Source organism: Rana temporaria, chromosome 4 (assembly GCF_905171775.1).
Source record: "Rana temporaria chromosome 4, aRanTem1.1, whole genome shotgun sequence".
NCBI classification, from domain to species: Eukaryota; Metazoa; Chordata; class Amphibia; order Anura; family Ranidae; genus Rana; species Rana temporaria.
Genome location: NC_053492.1, coordinates 237159298 through 237184040, shown reverse-complemented (window position 1 = coordinate 237184040; position 24743 = coordinate 237159298). Strand labels below are relative to the sequence as shown.

The following is a 24743-nucleotide window of genomic DNA, read 5'->3' as shown; positions in this document are numbered from 1 at the left end:
TTCACGGTATTGAATACACTCATTATGGATATATTTATATGACAATTATTTGTCCACAGAATTTCACTCATTGCGACGGCATAGTGACATATATGGACATTTTTGTCTGATTTTATATGAATACTCATTCACCCATCAGACAATTACATTTGTGTTGGTGTGGGCTGTGAGTGCATGGTGGGAGTGTATATGTTGTGTTTGTTTGTAGTGTTCATATAGATACATGATTTGACCTCACTGACAATGGCTTTTTGTATTGATAGTGGAATAGAAAAAGAGATTAGAGCAGTATTCAATAAAGATGAACAGATAATTCCAAAACGTCAGAATGAATTTAGACAGCTTTTTAGGAAGCATAGTAATCTAACTATCAAACATTTAAAGAGAAAATGGAATATCATTTCATTAGAGGCTTACATAGAAAGTAATATGATACCACGAGGTCTAAGGGAACGTATCATGCCTGCGGACCATTTACATAATGAGAGATTTCTAAAAAAATGGACAGAGGAATCAGTAAAACATGGTTTACATATGATCGGTCTGATTGTAGAAGAGGAAAAAATACAACTAAATGATATAGAAATACAACTAAAAGAGAGTGTAGAATTACTTAATGAATATCAGGATCTTGAAGATTTCAAAAAATTCAATGAGAGGCTAAAGAAGGAAGTCGAGGACTTCCAAAAAGAACAAAAGATTGGTAAACAAAAGAAGTTTCAACGTGACACTGCTGACTTTGAAACAGGGAATATTCTAGATTTAGAAAGAAAAAGAGGAAGAAGTAGATCACGCAATAGATTTCAAAAACAAGACCCCAGGAACCATAGTAAAGAGGGGGGAAAAAACGTGACCTTTTTAAAGAAAACAGACAAAACCACTCTCAAGGGAATAATGGTAGAAAAAAGAAACGAAGGAGAAGGAGAAATAGAAAGAACAGACAGACACACGGCTCAAGAACAGAATACATCCAAGATGGGGAACTCTACTTTACAGGGGAACAGAGTAACCACGCGGCTACAGAAAACACAGATATGAATGTAATTAACCTTACGGAACATACATTAAATCAGGATCAAATATCTGTGTTAGGAAAAGGCTTAGGCTTTTCACCATGTAACAAGGGTAACCCATTTGAGATATATAAAGATATATGTCTGTTTCTACGACGAGTCAATTTCAAACTCATGTTCTTTGGAAAAACCAAGGAACCACCTAGAGGAATGGAAATACTTGAAATTGAGGAGTCCCAAGTGGTTGACTTTTTGGAGGGGAATACATGGATAAATTCAGACATGTTAGACCCACCACCACCCTCAGGTCTAGCAAATAAATCTCAGAGATTCCCTAATTTCTCAAATAATAAATATCTTCAAATGTTCCTTGAGGCTACTACGGAAGATATTAGATCGATAAATTGGGAGAAAATAGAACCAATAGTAGACAATCTATCGCAGAGTGAGAGAAAGGCACTACAGGAATTAAAGGAATTATCCAATTGTATTATCAAACCCAGTGACAAGGGTGGAAATGTGGTTCTATGGCCAGAAAATGAATATCTTGAGGAAATCTATAAACAATTAAATGACAACCACTGTTATGAAAAATGGCCAGACAACCCATTCCCAAACCTTGTCATGGAAATCAATTACCGTCTTACAAAAGCTTTTGAGGTTGGATTGTTGACCCAAAAGGAATTTTCTTTCCTTAAAGTTATCAACTTTAACACACCCACTTTTTATATCACACCCAAAGTACATAAAAATCTGAATAAACCTCCTGGTAGGCCGATTGTATCAGGGATGGGTGGACCTCTAGAAAGAATTGGCAAATATATTGACAAGAGAATTAAACATCTTAATCAAGAATTACCATCATATGTACAGGATTCGGCAGACATTCTGCGGAAATTAAAGGACCTGGAAATACCAGAGGACTGTCTATTAGCAGGCATTGATGTGGAATCTCTTTACTCATCCATCCCTCATACAATCGGAATTGATGCAGTGTCACAGTTTTTGGATATTAGACACCCTTTGGCGGGCCCACACAATGAATTTTTAATAGAACTCTTGGATTTTGTGTTAAATAACAACTACTTTGTTTTTGATAGTAAATACTATCGTCAAAAACGAGGTGTAGCAATGGGAGCCTCATGTGCACCCTCCTATGCTCGCTTACATTTGGGATGGTGGGAACGACAAGAAGTCTACCACCACCCTGCCTTTGAGAAACACGTAGCCCTCTGGGTTAGATTTATTGATGATGTCCTGGTGGTGTGGAGAGGTACTACAGCTGAATTTGAGAAATTTATGAGTGAACTAAATAACAATACTAGAAATATCTTTATCACTTTTAAAGTCGATAGGGAACAGATTGAATTTTTGGATCTAATGATCCGTAAAGAAGGAAGAACAATTGTGACCAATACCTTCAGAAAACCAACAGCTGGAAATACCCTCCTCCACGCCACCAGCCATCATCCATGGGCACTCATCAGAGGAATTCCCATTGGTCAATTCCTCAGAATTCGGAGAAACTGTACACAAATTAAAGAATTCCATAAAGAAAGCAAGGAGCTAGGTCAGAGATTCAGGAAAAGAGGCTACCCTAATTCTACAATTAGACAAGCAAAATTAAGGGCAGTGAAACAAACACGTGAAAAAATCCTGGGTCTAGAACCGGATGATGAAAGAAAAGGAAAAATGGACAGAGAGAGGGTAGGCCTAGTGACTACATATGGTACTCACTGGGACTACCTAAGACAAATTTTGGGTAAACATTGGCATTTGCTAATGTTAGACAACAAACTGAAACAAATATTGGGTCCTCGTCCCAATATGATAGCAAAACGTGCACCTACTATAGGTGATACACTAGTTCACAGTGAATACACTCGAGGAAGCATAAAGGGCCAAACAACACTATCTTTTGCTAAACATATTGGAGGGATGCACCCATGTGGACATTGCTCAATATGTAAATACGTTATGAAAACTAACTCTTTTAAAAATTCTTCAGGCAAAAATATATATAAAGTTAAACCCTTTGTCAATTGCTCTACAACTTTTGTGGTCTACCAAATAATTTGCCCTTGTGGCAAGATCTATGTAGGAAAAACTATCAGGGAATTTAGGAAGAGAATAGGCCAACACATATCAAGCATAATAGGCAAAGATGATACATCACCGGTAGCAATGCATTTTATGGACCACCATGAATCAGTGGCCACTGGAATGCAATGCATGGTGATCTACAAACTGGAACTATCAAATAGAAGGGGAGATTGGGACAAAATCCTACAACAAAAGGAAGCTAAATGGATATTTCTTTTGGATTGTATGATGCCTAAGGGGTTAAACAGCGACTCATCTTTGCAATGTTTTTTGTAATTCATGCATAACTGATAGAGACACGTCTTTTACTACACTTTGAACACCGATCCTGAAGGTGAGGTGCTGTCTGTGACCATTGCGATCTAATGCTCTATGTACTATATAAGTCTGACTGTGAAATAAAAATCGGAAGACTTGGGGACAGACCATGCGATATGGACAAGCATGGAACATAGAAAAGCCGGAAAGCCGGATGTAAAATGTGATTATTCGATCGGTATTATATGGACGCTTGAGTGTATGTATTATGCGCACACATGTAGTGAGTATGTTGAATGTCATGTTTGTGCGACCACGATCCATTTTTTCAATAAATACTATATGTGAAGAGTATATCGCATGCATATGCATTGTGTAGAATTGATAGTGATACGCCCTATGCTTTTGTAGGGAATATTGATCTACTATGGGATATGATATGCATAGCTATAGAAACTGACCGGGTGTTCCAGTCGCACTGGGTATGTATATACCCCTCACCTCTCTATCTGTGCTCCATCCATATCCCTTTTCTGGTTCCATAGAGATTCCAAGCAGTGTATTGCCTGGTGGTTAAATGCACTTGCCAGAGAATATGGAAAAGAATTTCCTCTGCGATTTGGATATATTTGTGAAATAGGAATCGGATGGTATGTGGATGGATCTTTTTGGATACGATATGTTTCAAATTTTTAAAAAATATTATTTGGACATGTACTATATGGATGCATGGATGCAGTGTGTATGAATGCGTTTTTCCTATTGGGAATAAATTGTATGTGACAGCGCACACCAACATAGGTTTTTTGGCTATGGGTTTCTTTTTAATTGTATATTTAAAATTGATATGTAGAGCACCAGGTAAACCTAATGGTTAAATGAGATAATGGGTTGATTACACCTGATTGACATCTAGGTTAATTATGGATAGCTCTGAATTCCCTTTTTATAGGAGGTAAAGATCAATAGCCCCCCAGTTCTGACGAAGTTCCTAGTTCTAAAGGAACGAAACATGTAAACTCTTGGGGTACAGGGACCCCCCGATGCACATTTTGAACCTCAGTGCTTTTTTTTCTTTTGGAGCTCGGTAACATGGTTACCTTGAGCCACTAAGCAGCTTAAGGAAAAGTATCACATGGAGACATGAACAGTGCAATCTGAACATTACTTGCACGCTCAAATTGGAGAGACTGACCCCATGGAGACCTAATACATCCTTTATTCTCAACTTTGGAGATTGGTATTTGCCTAACATCATTGAAGACACTGTATAATTGCAGTTCTATACTGGACATTACTATATCATTCACCTATCATTACTGCACTGATGAGGAGTGCTTCAGGCTCTGTGTGCTACACATGGATGGATGGCTCGGCTGCAAATCTCTCTGGCAGCACGTGAGTACAGATTTGATGTGGTAGCTACAACTCTGAGCTACACATAACAGCCCAACAGTGAGTACAACTTCAACCGTTTATTTTCTGTGGAATGCTGATCAATTATCTGCTCACCAACAGTGTATATATCAACACATCCAATATTCATGTAAGCCTAATTGCCACTAGCAGTTCAACAAGATTTCAATATCTGATGGACATATCTACTTGATATATTAGAATGGACACTACCCATAAGTAATGGGAACCCGTCAATTAATTGTGGCTACATTGTTGCATAGTCCTCTCAAGTGCAGCATAGGTGAACTCTGATACTTAATGATCACTACTACAGTGTCTCAAATATATATTCTTGTTGAATGCCTCCTTATCAGTTACTATCTGATGGAAATTGAACAACTGTTTACGCCAGATGCGGCGACCCATCTGAAGAGCAGAGACATATATATATATACCACTTTTTTTTTTTTTTTTTTTTTTTTTCTCCAGCCTAGTAGAATTGTCTGCGGTCCCTGGGACTATATCTCTCTCATCTGATTTATCACTTGCCATTTATCTCCAATTGAGCAGTATTACTATACCACTATATAGTGGATCCCTCTCATGTCCCCATTTTTGAGCTTTTTCTTTTTTGCAACTTTTCCCACTTAGACGGTGGTACTTTCACCTGTAGTTACAGGGAACCACCGCATGGTGTGGAAATCTTTAGGATTATTGATAGCAGTGAGGGTTTTATATGTGCTTGGGGTGGGGGGTCTCTTTGTGTTGTGTGGAGGGTGAATGGGTGAGTTATGGACTTAGATCTCCTTATTGGATGATCAAGCTCCAGTTTTCAATTTGTCACTGATTTTTGCCGTCTCGCTTTTGTGAGTGTATTCTCAGGTCACTTCTAGGGTACTATACCATTATTGGTTACCTGTGTGTTTTTAATGCCTTTTATGCTCTATTTTCTGATATTTAATAAAACGTAGTAATAACTCTTAAGGGTGTGCAGCAGTCATTTTTCTTTTTTGTTTTTTTTCTCTCTTGGTACATTATATTTTTGATTGCACCCCCCGAAAATATCGGTGAGTACTACATATTTGATAAATAGGTGGGATTCCCATATCCTTCTCTCCTTTGTTTATAAGATGTGAAGAGGGGTAATACTGTGTGGGGTGATATGTGAAGGGGGGTAATACTGTGTGGGGTGATATGTGAAGGGGGGTAATACTGTGTGGGGTGATATGTGAAGTGGGGTAATACTGTGTGGGGTGATATTACAGGTCCCAGTGATCTCAACATACCCCAGCCTGCTCCCCTCCCCCCTCCTAAGGGGGAACTGCACCCCCCAGTCCTGCCACCCCACTCATCTCCCACTGCCGTTTAGCCCTCCCCAACCAGCCCACCCTTTTCTGGGGGAGAAGGAACCCACCACCCATAGTGGGGGTAGGGTGACCACGTGTGCCGGATTGCCCGGGACAGTCCCTTATCGTGGAGCTCTGTCCCGTGTATATTCATTGCGGGACAATACAGTCTCCCGGAATGGAATGACCCCGGCCGATGCAGCCGTTCTTAATTCTCTGTGGCCATGTCTGTCTCCTCTCTTCCTGGCTCTCCCCTCTCCTGCCCCACCAACAATTTCATCCTATCAGCAGAGCAAGGGGCCGGGAGAGCTGCACAGTCAGCGGGTTTGGAGGAGTCTTCATAACAGCTATTCTCCCGCCCCTTGCTCTGCTGATAGGAAGGTAATACTGTAAGTGGTGATTGGTTGGAGGAGCGGGGCAGGCAGTGGGTTATTATTACAATGTATGGAGGTGTAGGTTCAAGATAGCGGTGCTGGCTCCCTGCCAGACGTGCAGTGTAACTAAGGCTGAGATCTGTGTTCTGGCACTGCTTGTCTCTCGTGACCGAAATGTGGACGGAGCGCTGCCTGTGTCTCCGAGTCCCTCCCGTGCTTCCGAGTCCTCAGGTCCCTCCTAGGTGCTCGTTCACCTGCAGCTGCTCTCCTCTTTACCCCCATCTCTGATCCAGGTCCTTCCGACTGTTCCAGGTTGTGCAATGTCCAGGATCCTCTCTAACACTGTCCTCTGCTCCTCCATTGAACCCTGTGTGGGAGCTCTCTTCTTCCTGTACCTCCCATCTACCCTGCACCCAGCCCCCTCTACTCCAGAGAACCCTGCCCCCAACCCATAGTAACCTGCACCCCTCCACAGAACCCTGCCCCCAACCCATAGTACTCTGCACCCCTCCACAGAACCCTGCCCCCAAACTATAGTACCCTGCACCCCTCCACAGAACCCTTACCCCTCTACAGAACCCTGCCCCCAACCCATAGTACCCTGCACCCCTCCACAGAACCCTGCACACGACCCATAGTACCCTGCACCCCTCCAAAGAACCCTGCCCCCAACCCATAGTACCCTGCACCCCTCCACAGAACCCTGCCCCCAACCCATAGTACCCTGCACCCCTCCACAGAACCCTGCCTCCAACCCATAGTACCCTGCACCCCTCCACAGAACCGTGCACCCGACCAATAGTACCCTGAACCCCAAGCCATAGTACCCTGCACCCCTCCACAGAACCCTGCCCCCAACCCATAGTACCCTGCACCCCTCCACAGAACCCTGCACCCGACCCATAGTACCCTGCACCCAAACCCATAGTACCCTGCACCCCTCCACAGAACCCTGCCTCCAAACCATAGTACCCTGCACCCCTCCACAAAACCCTCCACCCGACCAATAGTACCCTGCACCCCTCCACAGAACCCTGCCCCCAACCCATAGTACCCTGCACCCCTCCACAGAACCCTGCCCCCAACCCATAGTACCCTGCACCCCTCCACAGAACCCTGCACTTGACCCATAGTACCCTGCACCCCAACCCATAGTACCCTGCACCCCTCCACAGAACCCTGCCCCCAACCCATAGTACCCTGCACCCCTTTACAGAACCCTGCACCCCTCAATATACACCCTCACTATTGGTTGGCAAGTGACACTACATCTAATGGCAGGCTTTGGGTGGCAAGTGGCACACAGCATCTGGTGGAAGGCTACGGGCGGCAAGCGACAAGCTGCATCTGGGGGAAGGCGACGTTGACATGCTATATCTGGTGGCAAGTGACAAGCTTAGGATTCCCACTGATTCTGCATTATGGTGAGTTGAACTATTTTATATATTACAATGTAGTAATAGAAATAATTTGATTTGATCATCCTGACACCATATCAAGTATGGTGTCGGGATGATTTAAGTGCTGACATCAGCCATTCACCCGACAAATCACCCGCCACTGAATTCCCTGTCAACCCTGAGATTACATTCCTCCCCCCTTCCACAAAACCATTCCCCCAGGGTCGGCCCTATGATGGGACCGGGTGGTACCATGGGTACCAGGCAGCACTTTTAGGGGGGCAGCATACTGATGCCCGCCAGCTCCGCTACCCAAATAAAATTGATGTCCTTTTTTTCCCACAAATAGAGCTTTCTTTTGGTGATATTTGATCACCTCTGCGGTTTTTATTTTTTGTGCTTTAAATATATATATTTTTTAACTTTTTGCTATAATAAATATCCCCAAAATTTAGAAAAAAAAACTATTTTCTTCAGTTTAGGCCAATATGTATTTTTCTACATATCTTTGGTACCAAAAAAAAAAAAACACAATTAGCGTACATTGATTAGTTTGCGCAAAAGACATTGTTGCCGCTGGCAATTCACAGATCCTTTTATACTCCTGGATACATGTATAGAGCCATGGCAGGTCCTTTTATACGCCTATATGCATGTATAGAGCCATGACAGGCCCTCTTTATACATCTATAGAGCCATGACAGGCCCTCGTTATACTCCTATATACATTTATAGAGCCATGGCAGGTCCTCTTTATATTCCTTTACATGTAATGAGTCTCGACAGGTCCTCTATATACATATATAGAGCCATGACAGGCCCTCGTTATACTCCTTTATACATGTATAGAGCCATGTCAAGTACTCTTTATAGTCCTATATACATTTATAGAGCCATGACAGGTCCTCTTGATACTCCTTTACATGTAAAGAGTAATGACAGGTCCTTTATATACATGTATAGAGCCATGACAGGTCCTCTTTATACTCCTATACATGTATAGAGCAATGACAGGTCCTCTTTATACATGTATAGAGCCATGACAGGTCCTCTTTATACTCCTATACATGTATAGAGCCATGACAGGTCCTCTTTATACTCCTTTATACATGTATAGAGCCATGACAGGTCCTCTTTATACTCCTTTATACATGTATAGAGCCATGACGGGTCCCCTTTAGTTATCATGATATAAAATAATGAATGTGGGGGCCTTTTGGTTGGTGTGATTTTTTTTCTGGGGGGGGCAGCATTTCATTCTTGGTCCCAGGCAGCACAATGTCTTGGGCCGGCACTGCATTCCCCCATGCAAAAAAAGTTGGGAACCGCTGTCCTAAAGTGACATCACTTCCTCCTAGCACTCTATGAAATCATATTTTTGGGGAAGGGGGTGTCCCTGAATGGCAGTTTGGAAATGTGGTCACCCTAGGTGGGAGAGGAGTGTGGGGTGCAATTACTCCTGGGGAGAGTGTGCAGGCTGGGACCTGTAATACATCTATAGAAAAAAAAATCATGCTGGGTATCAGGCTGGGAGCTGAAGCCCCATTACATACACAGTGCATGCTGGGAGCTGAAGCCCCATTACATACACAGTGCATGCTGGGAGCTGAAGCCCCATTACATACACAGTGCATGCTGGGAGTTGTAGTTCCCATGCGGACAGAGATTGCTGGAAGTTGTAGTTCCTCTGAACCTGAACAGAGCCCTTGTTCTGTCGAGAAACACTCCCCATCTTTGAAAAATACGCCACTCACCTACATGAACGTGCCTCGTCAACGTGAGGCATAACCTGACTCAAAGAATTCTTCCGTCGCCTATTGTGCGCAGGCGCCGTCTAGCCGACACAACAGCTGATCGTAAACTCAACTGTTGTGCTGTTACGTACGGCGCAAGCGCAGTTCGTCCCGTGCGCTATTCGATAGCGGGCGCTTCTCGACAGAACACCGGCTCTGATTGGCTGCGTGGAAAGCTGCCTCTTCCTATGCAGCGCAGGCAGGGGGGCGGGACCAGGAAATGGTGAGTGCTGATTAGACACGTCACGAGGGTCGGCGTCACCTTCCTGGCTGTGAGAAGAGAGCAGGTAACACATAGACTGGGTAATAGGAGGAGGGGGGCGCTCCATCACTGGAGGTGTGCAACTGTGCTTACTACACATGCCTGTACTGCTTCCCTTCTCCCTCTATCTATATACCATTTCCAGGGACATTCCCTGCGCAGCTCATACATCCTCACTCGCTGGAAATAATCTACAGCTCATTATTCACACTAACCACCTCAATACAGGGCACGTTTACCCCCATTCCTGTCCAGGCCAATTTTCACACATTGAATGACAATTGTGCGGTCGTGCAACACTGTTCCCATATGAAATTATCATTTTTTTTTTGACACAGCATTTTTTTTTAATATGTTGTTTGCTAAATAAACAAAACCTGAAATTTTTTTTTGGGGGGGGGGGGATTCTGTTTTTAAAATTGTGCTAGTTTTGTCTTCCTCTGATGAGGCTGCAGTTACAGACACTGATATAGCACATGAGGAAAGTAATGCCGATAACTGGCAAGTTAGTTTACATGTGATCAGCTGCGACTGGATGCAGCTGATCACATGGTAAAGGGCCACTGTGATTAGCTGTGTTCAAAGGATCACAGAGCATGCGTGCCCCATGGGGTGCATTGGGGGGTGTGGTTTCTCCCAGAACTAGAGCCGTTCTGTAGCTGTCTTTTAGCTATAGCACAGTAATGAAGTGGTTAATTGGTAGCTCAAAGTAAAACTAAGGCTCCTTCCACACAGGGATGGATCCGCTTGCAGCGGTCCGCCAGCTCAGCGGGAGATCTCTCCACTAAGCCGGTGGATGACAGGTCCCTCTCTGCTCACTGAGTGGGGAGGGGCTTGTCCATTGCCGTTGTCTCCTATGGCGAGATCGGACAGCAGGTCCGTTTTCATCAGATCTCACCCGATCCGATATGGATGGATGGCAACGTATCGCCATCCGTCTGTGTTTATAGGATGTCAGCGGACATGTCACCGCTGACATCCGACACTCCATAGAGATGTATGGAGCAGCCGTTCAGGTCTGCCGAGAAAAAATTACAGGCGAACCTGAACCGTGTCAAAGGGGCCTTAAAACAGGGGTTCTGCGGGAATACGTTTTTTTTTTTTTTTTTTCAGATGATTCTCCCGCTGTTACCTTTGCAAATCGGGTACTCACCTGTCCTAGTATTGCAGGCGCCAGCATTGTCTTTTACCCGCAAAAGATATTTTATAAAATTCATAGATGGACGTTTCCATCTGGACTGTGGGCACTCTGAAGCCCACCAGGATTTCCTTCCGGGATACGGTGAATGCTGACGTCCCAGCATTCACCGCTCTGTCCCGCGCATGTGCAGTGTTGACGGCGAGCGTCGCCGTCAACGCTACACAGTTGCCATCACAACGGCCGGCATACTGAGAAGGTCACGCCCCGTTGTGATTACACTACAGCGCGTCTCCTGGGAGTCTCGACACATCACTCCCAGGAGACATCGTGCTCAGCCGGGGAATTGTAAAGGCACGCCCACTCCCGCGGGGAAAGAATCCCGGAAACAACAAAAAATGCTGCTGAATCAAGGTAAGCAATCAGAAAAAAATAAATAAATGGATTATACATACAGGATGGCTAGTGGTATGAATAAGACAAAGTTGGCATTTAGGGTGAACCTCCGCTTTAAGGTACAATTTGTATTCATTTGGATAGAGTAAGGGAAGGTTGAGATTTCCTTCACTTCCTATTTCATAGCCAAAACAGGAAGTGAGAGGAAATCCCTGGTACTAGTGTCCCCATTGGAGAATTTCTCCTCTAGTTCTGTTCTGGCGACAGCCCAAAATTTGGGATTTCCCATCACTCGCAGTGATAATGGTACACAGGACAAATATAGGTGGGGGGGGGGGGTGAATCTCCATAACAAGGGCATAGACAACAATATATACAGTGTATAGCAAAAGTCTACACACCCCTGGTAAAATGTCAGGTTTCTGTGATGTAGGAAAATTACACAAAAATAAATCATTTCAGAACTTTTTCCACTTTTTAACCACTTAAAGCGGGAGTTCACCCATTTATTAAATTTTTCCCCTTTTCCCCTTAGATTAATGCTCGTTCGGTCTAGGGGATTCGGCTATTTGTATTAAAATATGATCCGTACTTACCCGTTTTCGAGATGCATCTTCTTCCGTCGCTTCCGGGTATGGGTCTTCGGGAGCGGGCGTTCCTTCTTGATTGACAGTCTTCCGAGAGGCCTCCGACGGTCGCATCCATCGCGTCACTCGTAGCTGAAAGAAGCCGAACGTCGGTGCGGCTCTATACTGCGCCTGCGCACCGACGTTCGGCTTCTTTCGGAAAATCGTGACGCGATGGATGCGACCGTCGGAAGCCTCTCGGAAGACTGTCAATCAAGAAGGAATGCCCATTCCCGCAGCCCATACCCGGAAGCGACGGAGAGGATGCATCTCGTAAACGGGTAAGTACTGCACATATTTTAAAATAAATAGCCGATTCCCCTAGTAAAAACGAGCAGGAATCTAAGGGGGAAAAGTGCCCTCTAAGGGTGAACCACCGCTTTAAGGACTGCCTCCTGCACATATACGTCGGCAGAATGGCACGGCTGGGCACATATACGTCCTGTACTAGTACCCAGTCGTGGGTGCGCGCCCACGACCCAGTCCGAAGCTCCGGGACCCGATCGCCGCTGGAGTCCCGCGATCGGTCCCCGGAGCTGAAGAACAGGGAGAGCCGTGTGTAAACACAGCTTCCCCGTCCTTTTATAGGGAATCACAATCGATGACGTCGCACCTACAGCCACACCCCCCTACAGTTGTAAACACACTTCAGGTCACACAACTCCATCAGCGCCCCTTGTGGTTAACTCCCAAACTGCAATTGTCATTTTCACTATAAACAATGCATTTTTTGCTGTGACAATGACAATGGTCCCAAAAATGTGTCAAAATTGTCCGAAGTGTCCGCCATAATGACGCAGTCACGAAAAAAAATCGCTGATCGCCGCCATTAGTAGTAAAAAAAAAAAAAATTAATAAAAATGCAATAAAACTATCCCCTATTTTGTAAACGCAATACATTTTGTGCAAACCAACCGATAAACGCTTATTGCGATTTTTTTTTTATTTTTTTTTTTTTTTTTTTTACCAAAAATAGGTAGAAGAATACGTATCGGCCTAAACTGAGGAAAACATTTATTTTTTATATATTTTTGGGGGATATTTATTATAGCAAAAAGTAAAAAATATTGAATTTTTTTCAAAATTGTCGCTCCATTTTTGTTTATAGCGCAAAAAATAAAAACCGCAGAGGTGATCAAATACCACCAAATGAAAGCTCTATTTGTGGGAAAAAAAGGACGCCAATTTTGTTTGGGAGCCACGTAGCATGACAGGGCAATTGTCAGTTAAAGCGACGCAGTGCCGAATCGCAAAAAGGGGCAAGGTACTTTACCTGCATTTTGGTCCGGGTCTTAAGTGGTTAATGTGACCTATAAACTGTTCAGCTCAATTGAAAAATAAGCTGAAATCTATTAGGTGGAGGGAAGTAAAAATAAAAAAACAAAAATGATGTGGTTGCATTACTGGGGATGTAGCTGTGTTCAGAATTGGAGCAGAAGTAAACCTATCCATAAAACAATTTTATTTACGGCACGTGCCGGAGATGTAACACTCCCACTGGTTGTGCTCTCAACCAAACTGTCAAACCATCCAATGGCTGGTGTCATAACTGATCACATGTGCAGCATCATGGCCGTTGGAGTTCGACCAATATTTCACCTTTTTAACCACTTAAGGACCGTCTAACGCCGATATACGTCGGCACAATGGCACGGCTGGGCACAATCACGTACCTGTACGTGATTGTTAAATGCCCAGCCGTGGGTCGCGGGCGCGCGCCCGCGACCCGGTCCGAAGCTCTGTGACTGCGGCTCCGATCACCGCCGGAGTCCCGCGATCGGTCACAGGAGCTGAAGAACGGGGAGAGGTGTGTGTGTGTGTGTGTGTGTGTGTGTGTGTGTGTAAACACACCTTCCCCGTTCTTTACAGTGACGCTGTCATTGATCGTCTGTTCCCTAATATAGGGAAAGGCGATCAATGATGTCACACGTCCAGCCCCGCCCCCCTACAGTTAGAAACACACATGAGGTCACACTTAACCTCTTCAGCGCCCCCCTAGTGGTTAACTCCCAAACGGCAATTGTCATTTTCACAGTAAACAATGCATTTTTATAGCACTTTTTGCTGTGAAAATGACAGTGGTCCCAAAAATGTGTCGAAATTGTCCGATGTGTCCGCCATAATGTCGCAGTCTCGAAAAAAATCGCTGATCACCGCCGAATCGCAAAAAGGGGCCTGGTCCTTTACCTGCATATTGGTCCGGGCCTTAAGTGGTTAAAGAAATCCGCCGATTATTATGTGAAAAAAGGCCGATTGTGAGGGATCAGAGGCAGGGGCGTGCTGGGTGGAAATCCCCCCCCCCCCCCCCCCGGCTGCCCACTGTCTATTCTAAATGGCTGCTATGACAGCCGCTGTCTGCTGATTTTATTCCCCCCCCCCCCCCCCCCCCCCCCCCAGTGGAAGAAGTGTGCAGCTGCGGCCGCCAATTGGCTGTTACCGGCTGCATGGGGTTTGTAGTGTGGAGGCAGAGACTCCGATCGACTTCCTTCTATTACAAACATCCTCATCACGGGGGGGATCTCTACAAGGGGCAGGCGATGAAGTCTGCTGGAAACCACAGACCATCGTACAAACAATGGAAGACAATGACAGCTTGGTAAAAACAAGGGGGGTTTACTTACACTTTTAGGCTCCTTTCATACTAGTTTTAGCAGCGCTTTACCGTTGTTTTAGTGGCGCTTTTAACCCCTGTTAGCGGCCAACGAAAGGGTTAAATGTGCCCGAAAAAGCGCTTTTCAGGCGCTTCGGCAGCAGTGCCCATTCATTTCAATGGGCAGCGGCGGTGCAGCAGTGTATACACCACTCCAAAGATGCTGCTTGCAGGACTTTTTTCTAACGTCCTGCAAGCGTGTAAAAGCACTCAGGCTCTCACACTGGGGCTGCAGGGAAGGTGTTTTTCAGGCGCTTTACAGGTGCTATTTTTTAGCCCTTTAGCGCCTGAAAAAAATGCCTCAGTGTAAAAGGGGTCTTAGACCCCATACCACACTATTGGATTTTCTGAAGATTTTCGTCTTCAGATTTACCAAAACCATGTAGTGGAAGGGTCTGCATGGTTGCATACAAATTCAAACTCTTAAAGAGGAAGTTCCATCAAAAAAAATTAAATTAAAAGTCAGCAGCTCCTAACACTGGAGCTGCTGACTTTTAATAAGGACACCTACCTGTCCTAGCCGCCAGCAATGTCAGCCCCCGCCGAGGCCGATCCTCAATCCTGGCAGCTCCAAGCGCCGCCATCCACAGTAAGGGAAACAGGCGGTGAAGCCCCCTTGATGAAAAATATAAAATGAAAACAAATTTCTTCTTTCTGTTGAAAAAAATATCAAATAAAACAAATTGTCATACATTTTGGCCAAAATTTATTCTGCTACATGTCTTTTGTAACAAAAAAAAAAAAAAAAAAAAAAATCCCAATAAGTTGATTGGTTTTCTTGAAAGTTGGTGTCTACAAACTATGTAATATATACTGGAATAAAGAGAGAAAAAAAAAATACTAGTAATGGCTGTGATCAGCGACTTTTAATGGGACTGTGATAGTGTGGTGGGTAATCTGACACTGACATCACCAATACACAGTGATCAGTGCTAATATAATACTGTCACTGTACTAATAACACTGGCTGAGAAGAAGTTAAAGCGGAGTTCTGCCTAAATTTTTTTTTAAGTCAGCAGCTACAAATACTTTAGCTGCTGACTTTTAAAATAAGGGCGCCCTTGATGTCCTCACCTAAAGCTGACCGGTTCCCTACTGCGCATGCACGAGTCACACTGCGCATTCTAAATGGTCCCTGCTGTCTTCTGGGACCTGTGTGTCTCCCAGAAGACAGGGGAGGGACCGGACATGGCATAGATTGCCACGGTGCTCGGATAAGGGTCTGATATGGATTTTGGGGCTCATACCAGACACAAAGTGCCTGCATTGTTGGGATCAGACAGATGGATGTCGGACTTCAAGTCGCAGGGCAAAGTCGGATCCACTGGTTGTAAACCACTGGTGGTTAAAAAAAAAAAAATCCTACAAGACAATGTCAGTGTGCTAGTATGCATCGCATACTAGCACATTATGAAAAACGTACTTTGGAACAAAGCCCTCCTCACTCCTGCGCCCCACTCTATGCATCCATGCGATGCACAACTCTGCCTTGCCCCAAGCTCTCAGCACGCAGGCTCATCAGATGCTTTCATGCCTGGCGTGGCCAGTTTAAAACTGAAAAGCACTGGGAAAGGCAGGATCACTAGTTATTTCACACAAAGGGCATGCAAAGAGCACATGATATTTTTTAGTACAAGTACATGGTAAAACAGCCGCATAATGTTGAGGTAACATTTCTCTGTAGTAGAAATGAAATTGGGCAGCCAGAGATTTGTAATTTTTTTTTAATCTAACAGTTGCTGACCAGGTAAACTGTGTGACCGTACACGCTGTACAACGTGAAGCCAGGCAGTGGGCAGTTTTTGGCCTTTTGGGGTGACCCATTACTCCTAATACAAACTCGAGTGTCAGAATTTGAGAAAGTAAAACCAAAAAGGAGGGTTAAATAATAATTTATTTTTATAAGTAAGCCTGTCTGAAGCCAGCTTATTACTAGTCGGAGGATCCATACTTTTGTCTCTAAAAAAACACAGATCTGTTTCATATTCAGTAGAGATTGTGTTAATATTGTGTTCAATTTTAGGATGCATTTGGAATCAGTATTGAGGTCCTCTGCCCGCCATGCCAAGCCTGCTGGACTCGTTCTTCAGTATGGCACTGCAGGATTCCGAACCAAAGCAGAACATTTGGACCATGTTATGTACCGTATGGGCTTATTGGCAGTCCTTAGGTCCAAGAAGACTAAGTCTGTCATTGGAGTTATGGTGACCGCCTCACACAATCCTGAGGTTCGTTCTTGGTGAACATTTCTTATTTGTTATTTATATAATACAATCCTAATCTATCGATATTCCTGCCTAGGAAGACAATGGTGTAAAACTAGTGGATCCCATGGGAGAAATGCTAGCTCAAGAATGGGAGGTGTATGCCACTAACCTGGCTAATGCTGAGGAGCATGGATTGCAGATGGTCCTGACAAACATAATCAAGCAAGAATCCATAAATATGCAGCAAGAAGCCTTCATAGCTATTGGAAGAGATACACGGTATGCCAGATTGATTTTCTTGAGCCATCATAAGTGGATTACAGTACAGTGGGAATGCATATTTCTCCTACGCCTTCCAGGACGGCACACCAGAGAGATAAGGGCTCCTCCCACAGGAAACACAATCAATTGACAAGTTTGTTATAAGTTCCCACCCACCCCCTTGCTCCTCAGTATTTTGATTGTGTTTCTCCCGAACACAGCGGCACGTTTGTTGTTTTATATTACCTGGAGACGGTGAGGTCGAAGGGTACCCCTGTTGAGGCAGGTTCAGGGAGGCCGGGGAGAGCTGAACTAACCTGTTGGCTTCGGTCGCTCACAGGTCGCCACAAAGATATGCATGGGCGCTCTGAGCTGTGGTGAAAAAGCCATCGTCCCTCTGCAAAAAAGCCGCCACGATACTGCTCTCTCCTTCCTGGGGGGGTTGCCACTAAGGAGCATTGCGCTCCAAGCCTCTCTCTGAGAGAAACGGGAACCGCGCCACCGGAGCGTGGGCGTTTCCTTACAGGGCAACCCGGAAGTGACGCTTCGGCGTGGAGAGCAGCGTGGAGCGGTGGGGGTCGGCGGCGGATAAACCCTAACACAGGTACCGGCAAGCCAAGGACCCAGCCAACCTCCTCATGGAACAGGAGGAGAGGAAGGCAAATGTGACTGCAGGCAGATCCAGGTCGGGGTGTGGTGAGTACTAATCCCCCTTGGAAAGGGAGGAGGAAAGGGAGTGAGAGCTCCTGGCTTGCAGGGGTCTGAGATCCCGGAGCCAGCCAGAACAGGCTGGAGTTTACCTCTCAACACCCTTTCCCCTCCCCAGTACAAACCTACAGTCCTAGGGGAGGACAGAGTAAAGTGTATATCTCTTGTCTTTAATCTCCCCAGCGGAGCCCAGGAGACCCAAATAAACAATCTCCTGCCGCTACAGGGCAAAGCTCCTCTAAAAATAAATGTGTGGGTACTGTAAGGATAAATTCCCACCCAAAGCCCTTTTGCTAAGAATCTTTTAAAAAAAATAAAAAAATAAAAAAAAAAAAAACTTTCCGTGTAGCCACCAGGCAGCCAGTAACTTAAGGTCTGACATAGAGGAGCTTATCCCTAGAGAGGACACATCCTCCCAGGAAGGCCTTGTCTGAATGGGATCTAGTGCCCTTCCCCCCACTTTCACAGTCATTTCCTCTAGTCCAGTAAAGGAAACTAAGGAAGACAGGGAGGTTAAGGGGGAGCCGAGCAGAATAGGACGCCCCATTCACCCTAGTGGATCTGGGGGGACTTCTGCAGGGGAAAAATCGGCCTCTGAGGACCTTATAGAAGTCCCTAGAATAATCTCATATAAAGGCCTGAGCAAGGCTCAATCCGGGGTGGTGGTTTTTTATCCACTCCATTAATCCCTAAAGGATTAGAGCCAACTGCCATGAACCTGACAGCTTACAATGGTGCTGTTAGAGGTTTTTAGCCCAGCAAAAACCTAACTCTTAAAGGGGGGTGGACAGGCACTCATAAGGGACATCTTAAATGTATATATATTACCCTTGAGGAGGTTGCTTATTAGTGGCAACATCTTCCCAAGTTCCAACAGGTGTCTGATTGCCTATCATCTCCTCCTTACACTGCTACTATATCTATCAGTGTATAAGAGTTAATCAATAAACCTCTGGTGGCTTAGGCAACAAAACCACCAGGGCTGTATGAGAAGCAGAAAATGTGAGCCTGAAACCCTTAATTAAGAGTTTTTTCTCTGCAAACCTCTGTGTTAAGGCTATGAAAATTAGCCTGTATTTAGTATGAAGCCCTACAGGTGGCTGATTGCCTCCAGCCTAAGATTGTGATCACCTCTGCATTAGAGATCTAATTGATCGCTGGGTCTGTGCTCGTTAAGACCTTAAAGGCCTGGACTCGCTTCCACCTGTGTGTATGGATCAGCTACAACTACTCAGACTTATGCATGGTAAAATAGCAGCTACCACTATTGTGGTATGATCACACACCTCAGACTTCCATTATTGGAACTACCATATTCCTCCACTGAGGGAAGGATTAGTATCTGGAGTTCAGGCTCTGCCTAGGATAGATTGTTGGCCTGACCGCATCAGAAATGCTATCCTATGGCTCACTAGAAATGCATAATGTTGATTATGTAATGGCACACAGTTGCTTACCAAAACGCATAACATTGAAATGTTGGTAACACTTCTATTATATAACCATACACCATTGCTATTCAGAAATGCTCAACATAGTTTACTGATAGTAATATTTCTGTGGGTTATGCGACTTTACAAGGTTGCTAGTCAGAAACGCACAACATTGGAAGTTTATCTTGTGTCTTTTCTGTTATATAAATATCCTATGGTTCATCAGAAATGCATAATATTGACTATGTAAGGTTACACTACTGCTTATCAGAAACACAGGTCTTTGAGTGACTGATAGCGACATTTCTGCTGGTTATATGACTGTACAATTTTGCTAATCAAGAAAACGCACAATATTGTAGTGGATAGTTATGTAGGTTAAGTGACCGTACACGGTGGCTATTCAGATATGCACTGAATTAAGCTTTCAGTTGCTAGTGACATTTCTGTTGATTAGATGACCCTACAAGGTTGCATTAAGTAACACATTAAGTGGTCAGCAACATTCTGTTGGTCATATAACTGTACAAGTTTCTAATCAAAAAAATGCATAACATTGTATTGCTGGGAATGACACTTCTGTGGGTTCAGTAACTGTATACTGTTGCTATTCAGAAACGCACAGCATTGGGCGTCTGGCTAGTGACTTTTCTGTTGAGTGGCCGACAACATTCTGTGGTATAGCTGTGCAGGTTCTCTAATCAAAAAATACACAGCATTACTGGCAGAAACGCACAGCATTGAGTTTTTACTAAGTGACATTTCTGCCGGGTATATGACGGGGTTGTCTTGTTAAACAGAAATGCACAATGTTATTGTTGGTAACGTTTCTGTCTTAGGTCCCATACCCTGTTAATGATTTGAAGTGTGTTGGTGCCACTCTCTGGTCATGACTGCAGGTGGTCTAGCACCAGCAATACACAGTTGGGGGGCACATATGTCTTTTTGTGTGGTCATACTGGCTATGCGACTGCTTTTTCGTGACCATCGAAAATACGCAAGAGGTGTTAGTAATTTTTCTGTTGGTTATAGGACCGTACTGCGGTCGGTATCAGGAATACACAACACTGAAGCTGTCCTTGTCTTCCTGTTTTTGAACTTATTACCTTAGTTTGCTGTACATCAGAAAAACACAGCATTGGAAGGTGCCCGTGTCTTCTGTGTTTAATTACTCAGAAAAACACCATAATTGCTATTGTCCTTTCAGTTGGATGAAGGACCCTAACCTATTAAGCATCAGAAGCTCACATTGGAGCCTCTGTCCCTTCCCTTTGCTTAGGTGACATGGTATCTTATTACATATTAGAAATACACAACATTCTAAGTTTGATTTGTGTCTTCTTTGTCCTACAGGTGACTGTATATCAGAAAATATAACAGTGAAAGCTGGGTGTGTCTTCCTGTTTTAATGTTCCATATTAAACCTAAGCTGGCTACCCTTCAGAAATTTAAGATTTATGACCTGTATATCTGTGATATTAATTATATATCTGTCACTTTATTTCAGACCTTATTTTCTATACACATGGAAGGAACAGGATTTCTGATGGCAAAAGATTCAGTCCTTTACATCTAGGCATGCCAGAGACATGCCCTAGACCGGAACCCAGTAGGGTTATAGGACACTAGAAGAAGGTCATAAAAATCACCTATCATGGTTATAAAAAAGAGGGGTTACGCTGTTAGAAATTGGTTGCTTGAGGATACAACATCAGAGCTTATCTGACTAGTTCACCCAATCCGATAAATTTACAGCTCGGTATGTATCCTTCAGGTCACCCCATTGGACGAACTGGATGTGACTAACCAATATTCGTTTCTTACTCCTACTATAGAACTAACCCTATGGTAGGGATCTGCTTAACTTGGCACTTTCTGGTGCCTGGAGTAGATTATGCACTCAGACGCCGTGTATTTACAAAATATTGTATTTTGTTGGCGTGCGGCACTCACGTAATTTGCCCTGAGAGTGTAGGGCGAATTGTGCCTGCGGGTTGTGCACAGGGGTGCTGTGGAGAGTTGCTTCCCCTGATACCTTTTGTTTTATATGCCAAAAAATGCAGTGGTTACTCGCAGTTCTTACCAGGCTCCTTCATGCATAGTTTAACGCATCTGCCAGCAGGACTATAAGGAGCTGGGGGATATAGAACAGATTCACATCTGACATGTCAGCATTCAGATGGGAAGAGAACCAGAAGTTGGAAATGACCAGGGGGTGATTGGACTTACTTGCCAACAGGCTTGCATAGCAGCCGTTTTTGACCTGTCTAGCAGTGTGCGTTGGAGACAGGGGGTTGGTCGGCAGAAGTGGGGCGGGCGCAGGAGTGAGCCACGCCAAGACATCCTGTGGACCTGACACTGACCAGTAGGTGTCCTCTCTATAGAGGTACATGCATTCTGATGAATGGAGGGGGGCAGGTGAACTGAAGGGGAACCACCCCTCCTTGAAGGTGCAGGAACACACCAAATGCCCTACTTGGGTACATACCTGCCCAGTCATTTGAGTCCAGGAAATAAGCTTTCCATAATCTAGTATCCTTGAGTGGGTTGATTTCCTTGTTTCACCATGACTATGGCGGACAAGAAAGGGGACCCACAAGGATTGTCCGTCAGGAGACCCTTTTTTTCTAAACCATTCTCCTGAACAGACCACTGGCTTGTAACCAGATGTTTTTTCTTGGTCGATCAGAGTAGTTCCTTGTGCCACAGAACAAATCTCTGATTAAACTTTTTGATGATCCTATGCAGCAATTGCAGACATTATTGACCACGATGGCTAGAATATTGGCACAGCCAATCCTTCTATCTTAAATAAATTCACAGGCTCTCAGATTTTTCTTTGAGAGCACATGCCACCTAGGTCCTGCATCCGAAATGGAGACAGGGACATAGGTGGAGCGGACCTGCAGGTCAATTACATGATCCAGCTAGGATACCTTCATCACACACTAGGTAGTGTAGGTGGTGAAACAAAGTCAGACTCTGACATTTAGCAGAAAGACCTTGCAGGCAAGGGTCCCACCCTAAAGTAGGCCTGAGTTCTTTTATATCCTCTCTGGTGTGCCGTCCTGGAAGGCGTAGGAGAAAACCTACGTTAGATCTACCGGTAACGGTATTTCTACGAGCCTTCCAGGACGGCAGGCCTACTACCCACCCTATGTAAAGAAAGGTAAGCTATATGCTAAATGGTAAGTACCGATGGGGTGCCCCTTGTGAACCAGTTCAAGATTACTTTATTAAATACTGAGGAGCAAGGGGGTGGGTGGGAACTTATAACAAACTTGTCAATTGATTGTGTTTCCTGTGGGAGGAGCCCTTATCTCTCTGGTGTGCCGTCCTGGAAGGCTCGTAGAAATACCGTTACCGGTAGATCTAACGTAGGTTTTCTTTACGTATAGAAGTGTTGCGCTAAAACGTGATGCTAATTATTCATGAATGTGACACTGTCAGAGACCATCAATCATGTGACCACCTATAGAACAGTTAAATGTTGTGCTAAGCTGTAGTACTGAATATTCATAGATGTGACAAAATCTGTGAATATAAAATATGGGACCAGGTATACCTGATTTTGTCACATCTATGAATATTCAGTACTACAGCTTAGCACAACATTTAACTGGAAAAGGTATACAAGTCAGGTGCTGAAAATGAAACAGAAATCCAGTTCCCATGTTCAGGTTATTTTCAAGAAGTGCCGTTCATGTGGACCCTTCACCCCAATTATCTGACCCCCATCACATAGGTCAGATTGCATGTGTCTTGACATAAGTAGGCAGCTAACAAGGCTCCACATCAAGCACCCATGCAGGGACAGATCCCTCCCCAGAATTCACAGTATGCAGTACCAGGCTTTAATCAGCAGTTGGAATGACCAAGCTCAGTCTCCAAGTCTAAAGAATATAGTGCTCTCTGCTAGGTTTACTAATTAAAAAAATAAAAAAAATATTGCACGTGTTCTTAAAACATGAACACTGGAATAGAAACAGAACGTGGAGCTGCTGGGCACACTTTTCTGGATTACATCAGACATGAACCACCAGCTGGCCGCTACAGTCCTCTTTTTCACAGACCGTGTTTTTGTCAGGATTGCAAAGCTCTGCCCAATCTAATTTGGGATGTCATCAATGACGGTACGAGTGATGTAATGCATTGGGAAAAGCTTTGCGATTTCTGAACAAACACTGTATCTGTGAACAGGAGGAATGTAGCGGCCAGCTGCCGTTTCAAGTCTTTGATCCAGGAAAGAATGCCCAGCTGCTCCATATCCTATTTCTATTTCAGGGTTTTGTGGAGATCGCAAGTGCAATTTTTGGTTGTATAAGTAGACCTAGCAGAGAGCACTAGATTCTTTCTTTCTTTTCTTTTCTTTCTTTCTTTCTTTCTTTCTTTCTTTTCTTTCTTTTCTTTCTTTTCTTTTCTTTTCTTTCTTTTCTTTTCTTTTCTTTTCTTTTCTTTTCTTTTCTTTTCTTTCTTTCTTTCTTTCTTTCTTTCTTTCTTTCTTTCTTTCTTTCTTTCTTTCTTTCTTTCTTTCTTTCTTTCTTTCTTTCTTTCTTTCTTTCTTTCTTTCTTTCTTTCTTTCTTTCTTTCTTTCTTTCTTTCTTTCTTTCTTTCTTTCTTTCTTTCTTTCTTTCTTTCGTCTGATTGAGAAGAGTGCTAATTTTGCCATTCGACCTACTGGTTTAAGCCTGGGGAAGGAACACTCCCTGCAGAAATGCTTGATGTGAAGTCTTGTTAGCTGGCAATTGACACATGCACTCTGTCCTTTTGTAATGGAGGTCAGATAATTAGGGTGAGAGAACACTTGAGAGAGGTAAATTGTCCACGTGAAGAGTACTTCTTGACTATAACCTGCACGAGGGAGCTCTTTTACATGGGCTGTCCGATCAGGTCCACCTGTCAGTTTATCAGGCGGACCTGATCGGACCCTCCAGTCTCTTCTAAGAACCGGCATTATAGGTGGTCAGGTGATGGATGTCCTCTTGACTTTGCCATGTTTATAAATAATTAGCATCACATTTTAGCACAGCACACACATATTTTGGACTGATTTGTATCTGTTTTTTCTGCTTTGCATTGTGCAAATTTCCTTTTTACACATTTGTTTACAGGTCTTTTGTTCAGTAAAGTATGTTTGGAAAGAGCATTTTTTTTTCTTATTGTTATTTGGAAGGCTCAAGTTGAGCATGTTAAGGGGTCAGTCCAAACAAGTTATTTAAAGCGAGGTTCCGGGCATAATTTTTTACTTTTTTTTTTTTTTTTGCAAGCTAAAATGAATTACATTAAATAGTCCCTAAAACATATTAATAGCTCTCCAATCTTTCCAGAAATCATTGCAAACACTTGCCTTATATCCTCCAGCTCATGTTGTGGCAGT

The 24743-nt window shown here is 44.0% G+C and overlaps 1 protein-coding gene across 1 annotated transcript in view; it reads left to right on the top strand.

Moving 5' to 3' along the window:
* Window positions 1-9883: 9883 nt before the first annotated feature.
* Window positions 9884-24743, top strand: part of PGM3 (phosphoglucomutase 3) — a 48814-nt gene continuing 33954 nt past the window's right edge. Inside the window, exons 1-3 of the mRNA XM_040350016.1 lie at window positions 9884-9972; window positions 16781-16985; window positions 17059-17243. Coding sequence (XP_040205950.1) covers window positions 16782-16985; window positions 17059-17243 — 389 coding nt within the window. The 5' untranslated portion in view covers window positions 9884-9972; window position 16781. The remainder of the gene's footprint in view (window positions 9973-16780; window positions 16986-17058; window positions 17244-24743) is intronic.